Below are 20,418 nucleotides of genomic sequence, written 5' to 3'. Positions count from 1 at the left end.
GAAGATCTGGTACCCGAAGAATCACTTTAGCTTGGGTGGAGCTGGAGGTGCTCAGAATGCCTTGCCCGGGAATCAAACCCGGGACCCTCCGATCAGCAGTCCAACGCTCTACCCACTGGACTACCGCGACCCACAATTCATAATAGCACACTTGATTTATATCTATTGCCAAAAAGAAATAAATACAGAAGATAACTACAGAAAAAAAAATACATTTTGGGCAGTACACTTAACCCATGACGCATGAATGTGGGAGGCCAGTTTCCTCTCTTCCTCCCGATTTGGTGACCTTTTCTACATCTGCCTTTGTGCCTGTGGAAAGCACTCCCCTTGATGGGCAGAATTCTAAACTTTGACTCACCCAAGCCGAAATTAGTCACAAAAGCATGATGTTGGCCCTGCACACCCACCTCCGTATTTCCCTTTCTCCTACACATTTTCCCATTCATGCAATGTCATCAGCCACATTAAATGGAGATTTTTAAACTTAAGAATCAATAAAATGAAAGCCTCACACAATATGACATGGTTGACCTTTGTATGAGAGATGTGGAGCAGATACAAGAATTCCATTTACCGCTATACAATTCACTACTCCCACACAATAGGGAGAAACCCCAATACATTAAGTCCTCTCATTGAAGATGCCTTACCTTTCTTTTTCATTTGCTACTCTAACAGTCCCAAATTCCAAAGAAACTGCGGGAGATGCCGCAACAGTAACTTTTAATGGAGTCATCCGCTAATGTGCATTTCAATGCAACAATTTCAGAGTGTAAAAATCATTCGCCTTGACTGGGATTCGAACCCAGATCCCTCAATATCCGGTCGAGTGCCCGGATATTGAGGGATCTGGGTTCGAATCCCAGTCAAGGCGAATGATTTTTACACTCTGAAATTCTAACAGTCCCAGCCAACCAGCCTTGTGGTGTGCTGCAGAGAATTGCATAGACAGATATAAAATAGCTCCACAAAGGCTTTTATCCAAAAATAGCATCACCTTCAGAGCTCAATGATCAAGTTAAATTTCTGTAATTGGACAAATACTATCATGGCCAACAGAATACTTCTTTAATTTAAAGATTTTCCTCATTTACAGGGGTATTTCCCTTAGCATGAAATCGATTTTTAAGTGAACATTAAAAAAAAGTTCTCACATTCAACGTCTGACTTCCAGAAATGCTGTCAAAACCAATTTGAATGCACTCTACCTGTGAAGATTCATTCTTATTCATATCTTACGGCTTTGACCATGACAGATTACCGTGACAGAAACTTTCAAGAGATTCATAGTTGTACACGAGAGGTATCCATTTACTTTACTTTCATGAGATCTCGACCTATTCCACACTTGGCGAAATTCTTTCAGTATTTCAAGTCATCAGCCACTATGATTCCAAAATAGTGGATTAAAACCCTTGCATGTTTATAAAAAGTTTTTTTTGCCCGGATACTGATTCAATTCAATATATACGTAAAAAACCCTAAGAATGTACATATTATTATCATGTTTCTAGATTTAATCCTAAATTACACGGCAGGACACTCACCTGATTTGAACGGAGAACTGTATCAAACCAATCCCTGTACTGATGATGACCCTAGGTGACCTTGGTCAAGAATTTCATGCAGGAACTCAGTGATGCTATGCAAAAGAAATGCTAGTCAAATTTTTGTATTATTTGAGCAAGATTATCTCTAGAGGGGGTTTTCAGGTTAAATTGGCTTTGGCATCTCAAATCCAACTGCCATCAATTCTACAGTTTACTCTAGTGAGGAAACTGTTTCCCTCATTTGTTCTACAAGACTTCTACACTAATACAAAACTTACCCAATAGCATCACATGCACTCTTAAATGAAACTTGTTTCATAATTATTCAAAGCAATTTAAATACATTGGAAGATCCCTTTATGGTGCCTATTTTCCTTCAATCAATATTCTGGCAGTCAGATTTGAGACACTTTCAGAAATGAAAGTATGTATGCATGAATTTGTATGTTTTATTTATCTAATTAATACTCTAATTTCAGTTTAGCTGGTTGTGAGAATGATGAAAACAAATTCATCATTACCAATTACATCACAATCAATGCATATGTCTATGAATTTACCAAATAATTGTTGTGATATGTAGAGGTAACTTTCCCAGACTAGATTTACTTTTGCATTTCTGACCACTGTTAATTACAATTCCAAAAACACCTCAAATAATATATAAAAGTAGGAAATCAATACAAAAAGATTACAGCCACAATATCTTTGGATTACATAGTTATAAATTAAATGTTAGTGCCATGAATCAAGGAACTGGTTAACAAACATATTTGGTACAAATTGGTTGAATTTTTATGTTCAACCTGTAAATCCATAGAAAATTGATTCTATTTGGAGGTAATTCAATTTTTATTTCTTGGCAATAATGCGATTTTCAAATTACAAAGCATTTTCAGTTGAAGTGTAATGCCGGGAGCATATTATACTGGAGTTAAAAATTCACATTCTCAAAAAATACAGGATAACGCTAAATGGCATTAATGAAAATAAAACTTTATTGCTTTATACCACTCACTGGCTATCAACCAGGTTTTGAAAAATTGTGCATGCAGTTAACAGATTATGTGTTAAAATTAATCAGTTCTATACAGTGGACCTCTAAAACGGTAGAATCTTAAAAAAAATAATGCCATCACAACTACGTCAATAACTGAATGAGAGGCAATATTCCCTAGTGTGATATTCCTTTAATTACTTTTTAAAGTTTAGAAGACTCATCTTTAATATTTCTTATTTTCAAATGTAGAAAATTACATTAAATTACCAGTGCACATACTTCTTATCGACATTATTAAAGTGGAAAATATTTATATTCTGAAAAATTACACACAAGAGAAGTAAATCCACATAAAATGAAAATTAAGAGATGAGGATAAAATAAATTAAAGAGAAGGCCAAAAAGCCTTAGCCAAGATCCCTAGAGAATAATGCTAATCTTGGTATGGCATTAATTGATTTTGATTCTCCAAACATTCCAGTTGAAGAGATCCAACTGCAAAATATAGACATTTGTTATTCACCTTGTCCAACTATAACCCATCGGAATCAATATAATCATTATGTGCGCCATACAAGTTTAACCATAGTTAAAATTCTTATAGCTGCCAAAGGCACAGCCAAGTAAAGATATATCCTTATTTTGTTTATTGAACACAAAATAGGAAAAAAAACCAAAATAATTAAATGCATGGAGACAGTTATAACCTATCCTATCCCACCACTTGTAACAGTAATGCTCATACAAACAATTATGGCAAGAAAAGGCCTTTAAAATTATATCCCTTACATATTACATTAATATTATTGTTTTGCTTTAATGAAAAATTGGTCAGGCCAGAACATTCATCACCACCAAACCCTTTCACTTATGTCACAAATAAATTCAAGAGCAATTGAGCAATTCAAAGAAAATAATAAACTATCTAGTTGCCGCCAGGTCTAAGCCATCTGGAAGATGATGATTAGATTCTGCATCCAATGTGTCAGTGATGTATGCAACTTTTAGTATCTTCGCAAAGTATTGCTTTTCAGCAGGGTTATTCACTGTCCAGGCAATGATACGCACACCCTTTGCGCGCCACTGCCGCAGCATCTCCCTTCAGAAAAATTCAGAGTACCATTTTTTTATAGTTTCGACTCTCACCATGGATGAGCCTCAATAAGCATTAATGATTTATTAATTGTAAGCATGGTACATTAAGGCATAAAAACACAACCTTGGTGCAGCCAGGGATACTTAGGAAACAACATTTTTAGTACATTTTAGCATTACTCATTGATAAAAACAAACATTCCTTTTTTAAGCGATTAAAGTTTTCCTGTTAATTCAATTAATTTTACGAGTGAATGAGGAATGGCCCCTTGGAATGGAAGACATTTGGAGGATTTAGAAACGTGACGTTTGAGAATAATGGAGAAGGTGAAATGAATGGACGGAGTGGTGGATGAGGAGGTGTAGAATTGAATGGGAGGGAAGAGCAGAAGTGCCTGACAAGGACGTTAACATTTTGGTAGGGCAGCACGCGATGAAGAGATTGTTTACAGAGGAGAATGATAGTAGATAAAAGAGGAAGAATGCTATATAATAGAAATAGGATTGATGAAATGATGAAGAAATACTCAAGGATGATGCATTGCACAGAGGCAAATGAAAGAATTACAGAATACCCCACCACAGGATAGATTTAAGGAAGAAAGCATCAAGTGAAGACCATGGAATAGAATGCATCAAATATAATTTATACATCCTAAATTGGAATAAGTAGAAAAGAGCATCTGGAAATGGTGCATAAGGATATACAGGGTGTGGCAACATAGCTCCTTTTTTGAAAGCATTTTGTGTTTGAGAAAGGGAAGCTTTGTTGTTGCACCCTGTATAAGCAATTGGAATGTTTCCAATTCTTCAACCTATGTTAAAGGTATCGGTGTTGCAAGACTGGGGTAGACAGTTGTGTGCAATTTTCTTTTTGTTACCATACCCATGGCATTACAATCAAAATCAACAACTTCAAGAACATCACCTCTATCCTTCCGGTGCATTAAAAAATCTCTCAGCCACTCCCCTCAACCACTGGGGGTGCAAAAATTTTCTTGTTGCTTAGGTCTTTAAAAATATTATCAATTAGATGAAATTAAAAAAAATACCGAGGCCATTCTCACTTTTCTTGCTATTTTGCCGTTAAATAGGGAATCTTTTGAGCTCTACCCACAAGGTAAGCTAATGTCCTACACAATTTTATTATCCTGTTTCAGTGGTCATGATTACAATTGGTTACTGACTCAGACACTTATGCAATTAGAGAAGTAGGACTGTTATTAAAAACTGCCTGAATAACTTCCCAACTGCAGTTTGTTATGACTATCTAAATGTTGGTAGTAATTTTATAAGCAATGATTGATGGTATGTACATGGGTGAGACATGCTTTTATTCATCAATCTGCCACCATATAATTAAGTGTGATGAACTTTGACCATAGCAGCAGTGATTAGGGTAGGCTTCTGACAGCTGCAGAGGCCAGATGTGCCATTAGGTATTGGTGAATAATTTAGTAGAGGTAGGACTTTTAGGAACTTTAAGAGTATTGAGAAACCCAGATTAGGTGTTAGCTTACCCTAAATGAAAAAAATTAAGCAGTGCACAACTTAACGTTCCACCTGACAAATGGTGTACTCTATTTGAAGTACTCTTCACATAGCACCCCAAGTAAAGATAGGATACCTTGGAAAAATCTTGCCACAGTTAGGATTCAAACCCATGCCCTTGGCGAGGGAAGCCAGTACATTGGCCACCACACCAACCTGATCGACTTTAATAAATTACATTTGAGACTATTACGTAAAATGTACATAATAAACAATATATATTTCATAGGATGCTGTCATGCAGGGAAGAGGAAGTGCAATAAGCTGAGCCAACACTTCTTGCCATAACCTCAAGTTGAATAAATGCAGGATTTTGGTAATTCAAAGCAAGATGAAATTTCTCCTCCCCAACCACGCCCGTCGTCTCCCTTGTCCTTTACCCTTCCTGCTGCTGCACCATTTGAATTGGTGCTCGTGGCCCCTCCTCTAACATTTTTATTCGACCCTATTCTCCCGTAAAACATAGTAGTTGTTTTAGGGGAGGTGACTGACAGCCAAGGTCATCTGTGCCATTAGGGATGTTTCAGGGAAAGGATGAAAGGTGGAGAGAAACCCAGCATCAACATCAGCCTACTCTTAATGAAAGGCGCTAAGGTTCTTTAATTAACGGGCTGCTTAATGCCTCATCCGATGGACCGCGTGCTCACTCTAAGTGCTCTCCATGAAGCACCTAAAGTAGGGATCTGGATACGACTGGAAAAATATCTGCCGCCTCTGTGATTCGAACCTGGGTCCTCTCAGCGTAAAGCCAGCCCTTGGGCACTGCATCATCCTGATCCCCCTTTATTCTCCCACACACAATGGTTTGTTAATTTACGTTAGAGTCAATAAAACATATTTGAAAGCATAAAAGCTAATCACAAATAATATTTTGAAGCTTACTGTTATTACACTACATATTAAGAACGGGTTGATTCAGTGTTTGGTATCAGGTTGTGTCTTGCTAGGTGAATATTAGAAATGCAGTGGTCTTCAGTCTGTGCATTCAACACCAGCCTTGACGACTTGGATTAAAAACTTTTCCAGTTTTCAATCATAATTGATAGAAAATTATGACTACGAAAAGAAAAACTAAATCATATGTAAATCAATGCAATGTATTACTTTTACACTACTTCAATTAATTAAGCCAGAATATGTGTGCAATCAACTGCCAGGCGAGCTGAGAATACGAGTCTCATTCTAAGGGGTAATAGTTACAAAATACAATTGTTTTGAGTAAAAAACACAGTTATTAGCCCAAAGGATGTTGTATAGGCAAAGGTAAAGCCCTCCTAATACTAATCCCAACAACTTCTGATATTTACACATTACTGTGCGGGGGGGGGGGAGTAGAGTACAGCTAATGATGTCATAAGAAGTCATTTGGAATCAAACTTAGATCCTCTGGTGTCAGAAGTGGAATGTTCTAACCCCTGACCCACCTTGCCCATCCCTGTAGCAGGCTCAATTACTGCGTGAAACAAGTAAGATAAAATGGAGGAAAAAAGTAAAATTTAGTGACATTTTAGTGGCATTGAACAAAAAAATGATTTCTGTAGTCCCGTCCTTGGGCCGAAGGCTGGGAAAATGGGAAGTCAGGTTTGAGATGTTGAATACTGAATCACTTCTTCATGATAGAATGAATATATTGCAGTCATATTAATAATGTGATGTACTTAATTACAAAGGAACCAAATTAATCATTTACAAATATTTTAAACATTATTCATGCATGTAGAGATGGACCTTATGGCTGCATGTGAGTGGAGATAATTGCAATTACCCCATCATACATAGAAGAGAGCAGCATCACGTTGCTAATTCTCCTCACTGGGAAATCCAAACCAAGGGCATACGTGGGAGTCCCAAATTTCACAAAATTGAAAGACAACATGATTTGTTGAACCAATCAACAATGACCGAGTTGAATCCAAAGAACAGAGAGCAATAGCTAGCTAACATATCAAGATAATCATAGTGAGAGAGAGAGGGGAGGGGCGAAAGCAAGGGAACCTCCCGCCCAAGGAGGAGTAAGCAAAATTACAGCACAGAATCTTTTCCATGCAAATGCAATATGACTTAAAGTTATCTATTTACATTGTTCTCTTTTGCGTGTTTTGTCATGATCACTGGGAAGCAACCGGAAAACCCATAAAGTCCATAATTTATAGTGTTGCCATAGAACAGCACCTAAAAAATGTTGGATTTTAGTGATGAACCTTTAAATAATGACACTCAGCTCAGTAAATGCTTTAATTTTGTCCGAATGACCCTTCAATTTGTTTGAAATTTTACAGAGACATATAATTATCAAGTAGCACCTCATTGCATTTATTTGAGGGATTATCTTAGTTTTCATGCATATTGGAGGTGATTTTGGATTATCATTATAACCTATTGGCATTAGGTGGATTCTTGTCAAGTGAAATATTCAGAAGTTAGTTGATTGGGACATAAATGATTGACACACAAGATCAGAAATTACCTGGAAGATTCTCCAAAATTAGTCCAAGAGCTCTATAAATTTTTGTATTTTTATAACCACATGTGCATACTACTGAAAAAAACTGGTTATCACCTGATTTCATCCATTAGTCTTTCAGTCCAAAGACTGACAGACTTTGTCTACTGTATCTAAGATGATTTCATCACTCCTGAATAGTACTTTATCAAATTCCTCATCAGATCCCTGCTGTATTAAGAGACAAAGAGTGACCAACTATAATGCTTCTTGTGTGTTGTTACAAGAGGGAAACAGTGTTCATAAAACTTTGGATACAATCTTTTGAGTCCCATTCAAAATATGGTGATGTAACTGCAATCATATAGTTTAGCAATGATGCTAAACCTTTTCCCGTACTAAAGCTTAGGACGGTGAAAAAATGCATGCAAAGAAATATTTACACCAGATATGTGGCACCTGGTGTAATTTTGATATTGTCATACTACGTTCATGTAATCTGTACCTATTATCAGGCCATTTAATAAATTAATTATCCAATGATGAGGTAATATTGCTGATGCATAAAACAAGGGTGTCATGGAATTAAGCATTCCTTGAAATTAAGAGAATGTGTCTATGGCCAATATAATAAACGAAAGGAAAAAGATTTTAATCTTAAGGCCATACTCTTTGTGGGCACAAAATGGTGAAAAAGGATCTATTAAGGAAATAAAATATATTATGAAATATGCAACACTAACAATAAAACATTAAATAAAAAAAGGAAAACCACAATGCATATCCAACTCACCCACTCACGTTTGTGTTCAACATTACCCCTTATGAGTTTCATGCATACTAGCAATCAGGGTTTACAGGGATTCCACTCCCATGGCGTCAACTACATTGAAATATAATATCAAATGAAAAAGAAGAACCAACTCAGATCCACACACTCTTCCGCCACTTGTGATTAGAATCCTCAGTGACTTCTGTCCATCATACTCACTAACGATATACACGTAGCCTTAGAACTACACACACACACCCAAATAGGAAAGAATCATTGCCTGGAAATTCTGTCACCTGGTATGTCTTCTTAAAAAAGGTTCTCTCAGGTAATTTGTTAATTTCTATCCCATTCTGAGAACTTTTCCATTTGCCCTCATTAATGAAGATTAATGAAATCCTATCATCCTTGAGTTTGAACTTTTTCCCGACATTGGAATCTTAATTTTACTTACCATTACACTAGCAATTCAAATTTATTACTAAAGGAAAGAAAATTAATTAGATCTATTAATTTATAAATTGTGGATGAGAAAAAAATTCCAGCTGCTGCTTAAATGGGCCACCCTAATCAATACAGCTTGCGTACATTATAGCACTTTCATTTTTTCAATTAAGTACATATTAGAACTTATAAGAACCTGAGTTCCTTTGTTACAGTCTTAAGAAGTATAGTGAAAGAGAAAAAACCGACAACTCACGGTGATAAGACATCTTTGTGAATCAGAAACCCAGCGAGACCCAAGAGGTGGTACGGTATTCCCTGCCAAACACACCAACCCATAACTTCATCGAGAATTTTCGCTCCCAAGTTTGAAAACATTCCAGGATGTCTGCGCCTAATGGAGCCATTGACACTTGATGGACCAAGGGCAGATGATGCAGAATAGGATTCAGATGAAAATGAAAATGGACGCCATGCAAGAGTGCATGCAATGCGAGGATCAGCACGACGGACCTGGAAATAAGTTTTGAACCACACTTGAACAACAACAATCCTCTAAAATTCAAATTGGTCAAAAAATTTACAAAAAAAATTCTATCACGTTGAATGACATTGAGCGTAAAATTAATACAAAGGAAACACTGCATATGATATAAGCACTCATTATGTTTTACCATTACTTGCAAGCATGTTTTAAATTAAATGTATTTTAAATGAGGAATTTCTAATTATATAAATGATTTCAGGGCAGATTAGCTAGCTTTAATATTTCAATGACAACATGAAAAGACAAATTCATTAACTACCTTTAAACACTTGATTCTTTCAAAAATAAGTTACTATACATATATATGCCAGAATTCGCACAAGATATATTCCCATTCTGGTTCATGGGCATTAATTTGCTGTAAAATACTTCAGATCATTCGATTGAGATGGTAATTTTAAGTTTCTTGTGGCCTGCTTGTAATTGAATTCCCCACGATTTGACCAATGCTTTGTCTCATCTTACTGCACACATTTTCTCAAGGCAGGGTAATCAGTTTGCTTTGTTGCTTGGGTAGTGTAATATAATTAAGCATGCATTCCTGTGACCTGCTTAATATTGAGTTTTCCAAGAATCATACTTTGTCAATCCATAAGTGACCTACCATTCATGAGTTGATATAATCAATGCGTACTACTGCAGCACTTGCTTGAATAGTGCAATAGAAATAGAATTCTCTCCACTTTTATACGCAAATTCCTTTGTACTGTAATGTTATCATCGAGTACCATCCAGTAATCGGTTATCCTGATAATATTTAATCATGAAGAATCATATCTGGAGTTGATGCAACGCCAACTCTGACCAACAAATTCTAAATATACAAACTGGTCAAAATCTGGTCCCTTTAATTACGTTGATGAGAAGTTTCACTCTATTTGGGTCTCAACAAAATTACGTGTTTTTTACCTCTAATTCAGTCCAAGACTGATTTCCAACCATTGCTATCTTCATTATATTTTACGATAAGTTATTATCCTTCATAAGTTCACGAGTGCGTAAGATTAGAAACTTACCAAGTACAATATGTAGGGATGAAATGACGTGACGATGGCCTTAGAGTGCATGTCTGTTCCAGGGGGGGGCATCCAAACATTGGCTGCCTTTGACGCCACCCCTGTCGCATCTCCACCCTTCATTTCCACTCCAAACAACCCCAAAATGTGCGGCACTACCCCCACATCGTTCTCCTTGATGTCAATGAACATTGTGAGACCCAAAGTGAGGCACTCTTTCACAGCCTCCTCCAGCGTCGGAATGCACTCTCCTTTGTACCACTCGCTAGAAAATACCATCGAAAACATAAAGATTATCACCATGCCGCAAAGAGCATGCGTAAAAACAAACTCTTTCATTGAATGCAATCAGATCATGTGTTTCCATTCTTTCCCATCCAAACAAATGCACATATGAACTCATCATGACGGGAGTATACATATTATTTCCCTCCACGGGACTAGTGGCCAACGGTCTCATCATTATATTCCCTTCGAATTCAACGTCAGCCCACGGAGGACATTCATCTCCAGAACCTATATTTACTCATCAAAATCCTCACGCTCGCACCCTCAAGAGTATAACTGATGCCAACAGTACCATGTCACCTTCTATCGGGAGGCATCGATTTTACAATAAAGGCTATTTTGGAAACCATCTCTGTAAATGACACTTGAAGGCGGGAGTCTCGATTCTAATAGCAAATCCTTATGCATACTCCGATCTCCTTGCCACTTCACCTTGACGACTCTGACCTGGATTCCTTGTTTGCGAGACACCCACAGCACCGGCATCAGAATCTGGTGCACTCAGTCCATCCAACAAGACTGCGATATCTCAGCGTTAAGCAGATAACCTTTACCCCCAGCCCACATGTTAACCATTTTAATGTAAACGCAGACACAGTCCAAAGATGCCACAACCCAAGGATGTGAAAATTCTGCCCTCAACACGGTCGCAAAAAAAACCGGATTGAAATGTTTCTCGATCAGATAACAGGCCATGCATTGATCCCAACCTTTTATTTTGCCCTTGCCTTGGGACTAAATAAATCAAATCACACAACTGCATCTGCCATGACCAGGAAATATTCACCGCCAAAGTAGTCTAAGGATCAAAGTGGTGACCCTAACAAAGGTCATTACATCAAAAAAGCCATGCATCATCTCAGCAACACCACTTCTTATCATCAATTTCTTCATGTCCTTAATCCAGATTCAAAAAGAGTAACGGCTAATATTCTGAAAGGAAAAGGGCTCATTGAAAGACTGTAAACCACTGAACAGCCACACTTTCCCAACAAAATCCAACTACTAAACAGTATATAAAAGCCAAGGATTAAGGGACAGAAGAGAATAAATGGCAGCGTAAGCTCATCCCCGTGGACTACATGCCTTACTGAAATGATAATACATCCGAGTGCGCCAATAATTTTTAAATCTCATAAGGTCCACTTCCAATCGTTGGGGTTGGTCATTCTATTCAATCAGAAATAAGAATTTCTCAAAATAACACTTCAGACTCGGTAAGGATTACTTTCTTGAAAAATTGAATCAAATAATTGTGCGTCCGTTAATCATCAGTTTTCTAACATTCAACCATTACGCATTATATAGGTCCATTGAAAATAAACTGTGGGTACTCTTGAATGCCATCGACCATTGCACATAACCGGCACGTGCATTTTTGAACAGAGAACAACTAAAATGTATAAATTAGGCATTAAATCCCGTAACAGTAAGAAACAGTTCAACATGGAAAGGTTCTACACTGAGTAAGTTAAAACCAACAAACGCTTAAGTTTTTCTTACTGATACAGTGCAGTGCCAAAGCAAGTTAGTACTTTTCAAATATAAATCTATACTATTTGCTAATTATTCCTAAATTCGAACTTTCCGAGCTCTATCAAATAGCAGCACTGACATGGGTCTTATACCACATAATATAGCTTTTTGTCCGCACTAGTCATTAAAAAACATAAACAACACATTTACAGAAACACTAACCTGAAAGCATGATTATGTGCGATATCCAATTTACGTGCTTCTGCGAATGTCATTGATGAGAGTTCTCCAGTACCATCTGTCAGACGATCTACAAATCGGTCATGAAAGATTACAGGTATTCCATCAGAGGTTAAGGAGACATCAAATTCCACAGCACTACAGCCTCTCTCTTTGCACTATAAAAATAAAACGATCCACAATTTCTGCACGCAAATCACGACCAGTTTATTCGAGCAGTCTAATAAAGACAATAAAATATGTGGAGTCTAATGAATAAAATTTAAAATGGATGATCAACTAAAAAAGCCAATTTCACTTAGCAACTGAAACTTGGTGTCACAGAGAATTGAGACATATTCAAATAACAGTTTTAAGGTGCTCTACGTGTCTTACATTTGACATAACTTCATTTTCCCATCAATGGTACCAAGTTTTTAGATTACAAGAATATGAACCATTGGTGTTGGAACAAAAGAAGTGACGGTAAAAATAAGTCACCCTGAACTGACTTGCAAGGAATAAAGTACCTTTCGAAATGATGCTATACTGTTCTCAGGAGCATCCAATCCCGCTCCACGATGAGCAATAACTTTCATGTTTCGAAGAGCTTTTGTGGGCTGATCATTCTTACTGGCATCATTATTCGATTCTTCATTCACAAAATTCTCCAATATAGAACTTTCATCAGCTTCTTCCAGCCAGGGGTCTCGGCCCAGCAAGCGTTCAACTTGATCATTATCAGGAGGAGGCAGTTTCACGTAATGATAAGCAATGAATAGTATGACTGAACCAATAATTGTAGGGGGAAAAGAGCTAATAAGAGTATCAATGCATAATAACAGAAAACCGTACATGTACAAATATGAAATAAAACATGTCCCCCCTACCCACTTGATACTGTGCGCCATTGCCGACAATTGGCTTTTTGTTATTTAAAATATTTGGATATCGTGATCGATTATAATATCGTCGAGTCAGTGATACTATCGATACGTGATTGGTCGAAAGAGTGATTTGAATTTCAACTGATCGATCGGACTAAACGTTGTCGATAGATACTGGAAAAGCGCGGGTTTGTATTCTTGTTGCCTTATTCTATGAAATTAATCTTCGAAAGAAAATACTTTCCGTAATTATATACACTTAAACATACAAATTGTAAGAATAATGAAATTTCAGCGTGATATTATGGTCAGCTTTATCATAACATTTATAAGTAAGCAATCTACTGGAATTGACGGTTTCCAGTCATGTTCATTAAAAAATTTGTCAATGTAATCAAAGAAATCCTTCTGGAGAAAGTTGGCAGTACCAACTTTTTAGGTTTCATAATTAATGAAGGCTTAAACTGGAATGAATATATGAGTTATTTATGCAGCAAAATTTAAAACCTCTTTCTAATGAAATATTATCCTCTTTTAGCTGCCGTGAACACATTCATTGGGGTAGTTGTGACCAGCGCAATGATTAGTGAGATGTGCCTTAGAGTAGTGAGCAATTTGTACGATGTTTATGCAGCAGGCAAAGAAATCCTCTCAAGCGATACACTTAATGCAAGGTGTGATTATAAAATGACGGGACTGATTTTATTCTGCGCAAACCGTTGAACGGATCGAAACGAAACACAGTGCGCCATCTAGCGACACATCTGACGACTCGTGAGGTGTTGAGGGAGAGGTGTTGCGTTTGTTTACGTCGAGTCGCTACGCAGCAGCAGCGGAACGTGTCTTAGCCTGTTCGTCGCCGCGTGCAAAGGCAGCAATGAAGGCGCTAGAGGAACAGAGTGTGTGCGTGAAATTTTGTTTCAAACTTGGCAAAGTGCAACGGAGACATTTGGAATGATTCAGCAAGTCTTTGTTAATAAAGCTATGAGTCGAAGCCAGTGTTTTGAGTGGTACAGTCGTTTTAAATCGGACAGAACGTCAACAGATGAAGATTCGCGAACGGGGCGACTTTCCACTTAGACAGACCCCAGGCATGTCAAATTGGTGAACGATTTGGTGCGGGCAAATCGCCTTTTTACTGTCTGGGAGATTGCCAAGGAAGAAAATTAGTTTCGGATCCTGTCAGACAAGTTTGACAGACATTTTGGGCATGACGCGCGTCGCATCAAAATTCGTCCCGCGGGTGCTGACAGATGACCAGAGACAAAAACGTGTGGACATTTCTCCACTCCTGGATCGAGCCAATGCCGACCCAGAGTTTCTTAAAGCATCGTAACCGGCGAAGAAACCTGGGGTTACGGTTATGATGTTGAAACAAAGCCCCAGTCTCATCAGTGGTAAGATCCTCATTCTCCGCGACCAAAGAAAGCTCGCATGTCCCGGTCCAATGTGGAGGTCATGCTGGTTAATTTCTTCGTTTGGCAAGGGCTGATTCATTACGAATGAGCCCATCAAGATCAAACTGTCACAAAGCTTTCTACTTAAAGGTTACGAAGAGGCTGAGGGTCGCAGTGAGCCGAAAGAGGCCAGACATGTGGATATAATGCATGGCGTTTCCACCACGATAACGCGCCAGCTCACTCGGCGCTGATCATGACAGAGTTTTTCGTCAGAACCGGAACTTCAGAATATTCCGCAGCCACCCTACTCTCCAGACTTGGCTCCATCAGACTTTCATTTGTTTCCGAAGTTTAAATCAGCCTTGAAAGATTATATTCAGGATATTAAAACTAATTGTACGGCGGATCTAGAGAGGATCCCCAAGGCAGCTTACCAGGCAGGGTTCTGGAAGAAACGTTGGCAACGGTGTGTCATCAGCCAAGGCATGTACTTTTAGGGCGACTAGTTTAAGTTGTATCCGTCGAAATAAACAAGTTATAAAATCAGTCTTGTCTTTTTTTTATCACACCTTGTATAAGCAATAAGCCAATATTGCTTGATAGTAATCTGTTTTGAAAATATCCATTATAAATTGTCGCATGAAAGCATTTACCCATTATCTATAATAATAGTTATATTTTTCTCTATTTAATAAACGATTGCGGGCATTGCTTGCACTCTGCATTATGAATACATTAAAAGTTCTTACCTATAGATAAAATAGAACTCAAATTTTATAATAAGATCATTTTATTCTTAGAAAATGTGCTTCATTATGTTGCACTGCAAAACTATGCAATTAGTGCCTCAGATGGTCAAACAACAGCCTTCTTCTCAGGGTACTTTACCTCCTACCCAATTCTACTCTCCCTTCAAACCTGTTTCCTTACCACCCTCTGCCTAATCATTTCTTTTTGCTTTTGCATATGTTAGACAATTTTCTTCAATCAGTACAATGATAGGAATGAGAAAAAAATACTTTCCCAGCCGTTATTTTTATATTGAAATGAGCTTAGTATTTAATGAGTTGAATAAAAGAGAGCAGTTAAGTGAACCTATTGCTCTCAGTTTCACTGGAGCAAGTATGTTTATCTTTTCTTGATTTCCTTTATAAGGGATAAATGAACATTTATTTTGTGTGGTTTCCTTGATTAACGATGCATTGTAAGCCTAGTAAAAACCAATAGTAATGCATGCTTTATGGTACCTATAATATTAACTAGCAGTTTTAATTTTATTGAATTCGTGAAACATTTAATTTTGTGTTTCTTTTTTAGTATTTTTTCCATCTTAAACACTGAAATTAATCTAAAGCACAAAAAAATTATGAATTAGTCATTGTTCATTAGTTTAATTAATAGGATTAATAAGAATTTTTTTAAAGGTGAATGAATTACTTCTCCCTGTTTTTATGATCTTTCTCCAAGTTGAGAAAGTGTTTATTTCACCCAAGTTTGAGAGATGCTTGACGAAAAAGTGGAGTTTCTTCAATTTGAAATTATTTGGGTTAAATGAATTGACATCATCAGACTAGGCTATGCATTATTTTAAATCAAAGATAGTACACAATGTATCTCTAAGCACATTTCTACACCACTGTATACCATTGAGACTGAATCAGGGGTGACTCCTCCATAAGAACCAAATCCTGACTGAAGATACCTTAGCAACTTGAAAAAGGACTTTTCACAAACTTGAATATTTATCAAGAAAAGAATATGCAAATTTTCCCGTATAAGAATGCTAATAGTCTAGAAACATTTGGGCCTGATTTTCATCCTTTTTATTAGTGCATGGGGATTGTTGAATCATGATGGGTTGTAGGTTAATCAATTTAGGTATGAGGTCTTTGTTTTATTTAAAGATCTCATGACCACAAACCAATCGCTTTAAGTCATTTTGGTTTTTCGACAATTGATTAAGCCATGGAGTAGGTTTCCGATAGGTGACTCTCTAGACTTTTCTACCAGACCTGCTAAGAAATCTATTTTTGTCTGCTAATTAGGATGACTTATTTACTAAATAAAATTAGTTTTGCTGATATAATTAAGAACTATGGCCTTTGAAATAGTTACTGGACTAGTTTTATGCTGGTACGGTACTCTCAATGGCATCTTATGTTATGCTTTTGTTTTTCTGCTGGCATCAGTTTTTTGAACATATTAAAATACACAATGCCATAGCTGTTGGTTGACCTAAGTATATTATTTCATTTAAATAGTCTCTCACTCACAGACCTTCAAGGGATACAGATGTGTTTTTACGCAGCGCATTAGCAACTGCTCGAGAGGATTAGCGACGTCTAGAAGGCACACTCCCGTGGGAAAAATGGGAAAGGGCATGGCGGTGGATGTACAGTGTATTATTTGCCGTAGAAAATTGACAAATGGAGTCCAATGTAGTGGGTGTTGCTCCTGATACCACTTTAATTGCTCTAAGAGTAAACTGGAGGATTGCGTAAGCGACAATTGGCAGTGCAGTAAGTGCAAAAGTCAGAATAATCGAAGAGGTAAAGAAGAAAAAGAGGAGGTAATTGAAAAGCTGCAAGTGGATTTAAACATCGCCCAAAAGAGAATTTTCAGCCTTTCCGCTGAAAATGAGGAATTGAAAGCATCATTGACAGAGATGAGGCGGCGGGTGAAATAACGAGTGGAAGATGATCTCCAATTTGTCTGAAGGTGTGATAAGAGGAAACCGGAAGATTTAAGGCCGACCAGAAGTGAAACAAGCTCATGTGACCCAGATACTGATCGGGCTGGAGGAATACGGGAAAGCATCCCATGGAGGGCAGCCTAAGAAGCGAGGAGATGGAAGGAAGGATAGGATAAATGTGAGACCGAAGAGGGAAGTGATTCCGTTGAGGTAGGACATAGTGTCAAGGGAGGGGACGTCTCTTGGTGATTCAGGGTCACCCAAAGTGAAAATATTTGGTGATTCCATAATACGTTTTGTCAGAGGTTGTGGCGAAAGTATCAACGAAGGCGTTCAGTGTTTTCTGGGGATAAGAGTGGAGGAATTAAACAGGAAGGGATCCCTGGTTATGTCTAATCTGTTTAAAAATGTCGCACTGAAGCTCAGTGAGCAGGGAAACCTGTAATGGACATAAGAGGTGGACCTCGTAATACCGAAGGAAAGGAAGGTAAGGACTTAATAGTTTTGCAGGTTAACTGCCAAAGTAGTCTTAATAAAGCATGTCATTTCAAGGCTTTAGTTAATGTATGTAATCTGGATATAGTGATAGGCACGGAGTCGTGGCTAAGTGATCACATTATGTCAAAGGAGATTTTTCCTCAAAATTTGGCAGTTTACAAAAGGGATAGGGGTGGCTGTGGAGTAGTGGAGGAGGAGCCATTCATATGTGTAGATAAAAACTTAATAAGTACATTGGAATGGGTAAGAAATGATTGTGAGATGATGTGTGTTCATGTCAAAGGTAGGAATGGAGGGAAAACTTTAAAAAGAGTTGCTATGTACAGAAGCCCCAACGAAGGAATGTACGCAGTCGAAGTATTAGCAGACATATGCTCGGCTAACCCTGGGGATCATACCCTCATAGTGGGTGACTTGAACCTTCCAGGTATTCACTGGTCAGCAGACGAGGTCACAATGGGGGGTGGGAAGGCCCAAGAAATCATTAGCTGTCTCATAAATGAGGAGGGTTTTGTACAGGTGGTGGAAAAACCCACGCGCACGGGAAACATCATTGACGTCATACTTGTGAGGCCAAAAAAGTGGGTAGGGGAAGTCGATGTCCTTCCGGGAATAAGTGACCATTCAGCTGTGCGTATGTATCTAAACTGGGAGAGGGCTCAGTATAAAGGGCTAGTAAACAAAAAGACAGTATGGCAATATAAATGTGGTGATAGGGAAGGGTTCCAGACCTTTTTAAGGGAAAAGTATTCGGAATGGGTAAGTGGTGGGCAGAATGTGGAAGAACTCTGGAAAACATTTAAGGGGATAATGGAGGAGGGATTAAATAAATTTGTCCTGAAAAAAATTCTTAAAGAAAATACTGACCCAGAGTTCTACAACCACAAAATCAGTACTTCAAAGAAAAAACTAAGAGTGATTCACAAAAAACGGAAAGAGAGCTCAGAATGGCTAATAATTTACAAAAAATTAGTTCGTAAATTAAATAGAGAAAAGAAAATAGACAAAGAAAGTTTCCTACAGAGCATAATCGAGAAAGATAATGGAAATAAATTTTGTAAGTACCTCCGGAGGAGGAAAGACAACAGGGAAAACATAACAGCTTTAAAAAAAGAGGATAGGACACTAATCGTTAATCATAAGGAAAAGGCTAATGCATTTAATAATTGGTATGCAAGTGTATTTAAGGTTATGGTAAATAAAAAGGATTCTGTAGATACATCTCTGAGTCAACAAGGAGGCGAAAAAATATTAAATACCAAAAGTATTAAAACGACGAGCGCAGAAATTTATAAAAAAATTATGAAAATGAGGGTAAATAAATCAAAAGGGCCGGATGGTATCTCAATTGACTTGCTTAAATTTGGTGGTAGTGTAGTTTCAAATTATATAAATCATTTATTCAATGTTACCTTAAACAATAATGCCCTGCCAAATCCTTGGAAGGAGGTATATTTTACACCAATTTTCAAAAGAGGAGATAAGGCACTAGTTGATAATTATAGACTGGTAAGCTTGACGTCAGTCATATGCAAGCTATTAGAAAAGATAATGGCTGATTATCTCTGGGATTTGGGGGGGAGTGAGAAATGGTTGTACAGTCGCCAATGTGGTTTTAGAAAAGGGCACTCTTGCAAAACTTAGCTATTAGGGTTCTGCCAAAAAATGTTCGACTCTATGGATGCAGGAATAGAAGTGGATGCTATAATAGTCGACCTGTCAAAAGCCTTTGACAAAGTTGACCACGATCGCTTAATGCTTAAGATGGGTCAATTTCCACAAATTTTTTTTACAATTTTACAAATTTCATTGAAGGTCGAACACAAAGGGTCAAATAAGGAAAAGTCTGTTCTGAAAAAATGAGGGTAACATTGGGAGTCCCAAAGGGAAGCGTAATTGGCCCGCTCTTGTTTTCAGTCTGTATAAATGATCTCCCAGTAAATATTAATTCTCAGATAAGACTTTTTGCAGAAAACTGTATTATCTACAGGAAAGTCGAAAATGACAGTGACCACGACATACTGCAGAGGGACATTGATAAAATGGCGAATTGGGTGACAAATAATGGGATGGATATTAATGTTAACAAATGCAAATTCATCACTTTTAGCAACAAGGTAAATGGAAACGATAGGGACTATAAATTCTCAGAAAATGCCATTCCTAGAAGTGATAGCTGCATATACTTAGGTGTATATTCAACTAAGGATTTAGGGTGGGGGCTAAACGTGGAGTACACTTTTAAGAAAGCTTTCAAAACTCTTCCTTGGGTGATGAGAAACCTCAAAGGGAGCATTAGAGCAACTAAGGAAAAGGCGTATAAGACCCTGGTAAGACCAATTTTAGAGTACGCATCTCTTGTATGGGACCCTCATGAAGAAGGACATATCAAAAACTGGAAAAGGTACCAAGAAAGTCTGCCCGATATGTACTAGGGAAGCATGGGAGGATGGAGAGTGTGTCTGATATGTTAAAAACGCTGGGCTGGGAACTTCTACAAAGTAGAAGAAAAATAAGTAGACTTTATGGAATGTTCC

General features: G+C 37.6%; 1 protein-coding gene across 1 annotated transcript; it reads right to left on the bottom strand.

The window, feature by feature from the left end:
* Nucleotides 1-1,995: 1,995 nt before the first annotated feature.
* Nucleotides 1,996-13,345, bottom strand: LOC139696280 (glycerophosphodiester phosphodiesterase 1). Its single transcript, XM_071594979.1, has 5 exons — nt 12,935-13,345; nt 12,408-12,583; nt 10,422-10,686; nt 9,115-9,371; nt 1,996-3,652 (listed from the first exon to the last, which is right to left on the bottom strand). The coding sequence occupies exons 1-5, from the start codon at nt 13,313-13,315 to the stop codon at nt 3,475-3,477; spliced, it is 1,257 nt and encodes a 418-aa protein (XP_071451080.1). The 5' UTR covers nt 13,316-13,345; the 3' UTR covers nt 1,996-3,474.
* Nucleotides 13,346-20,418: the final 7,073 nt, after the last annotated feature.

This window comes from Hetaerina americana, unplaced genomic scaffold, assembly GCF_022747635.1.
Source record: "Hetaerina americana unplaced genomic scaffold, ioHetAmer1.1.p SCAF_1, whole genome shotgun sequence".
Lineage (NCBI taxonomy): Eukaryota > Metazoa > Arthropoda > Insecta > Odonata > Calopterygidae > Hetaerina > Hetaerina americana.
The sequence above is the reverse complement of the archived record's forward strand: the minus strand, read 5'-3'. Positions and strand labels throughout refer to the sequence as shown.

Excerpts from the sequence above, each read along its gene's own strand:
- LOC139696280 (XM_071594979.1), bottom strand. The coding sequence starts at position 13,315 with ATGGCGCACAGTATCAAGTGGGTAGGGGGGACATGTTTTATTTCATAT. Across the intron at positions 10,687-12,407 it reads GCACATAATCATGCTTTCAG|CGAGTGGTACAAAGGAGAGT; the intron begins GTTAGTGTTTCT and ends GGTATTTTCTAG. Across the intron at positions 9,372-10,421 it reads ATCCCTACATATTGTACTTG|GTCCGTCGTGCTGATCCTCG; the intron begins GTAAGTTTCTAA and ends ACTTATTTCCAG.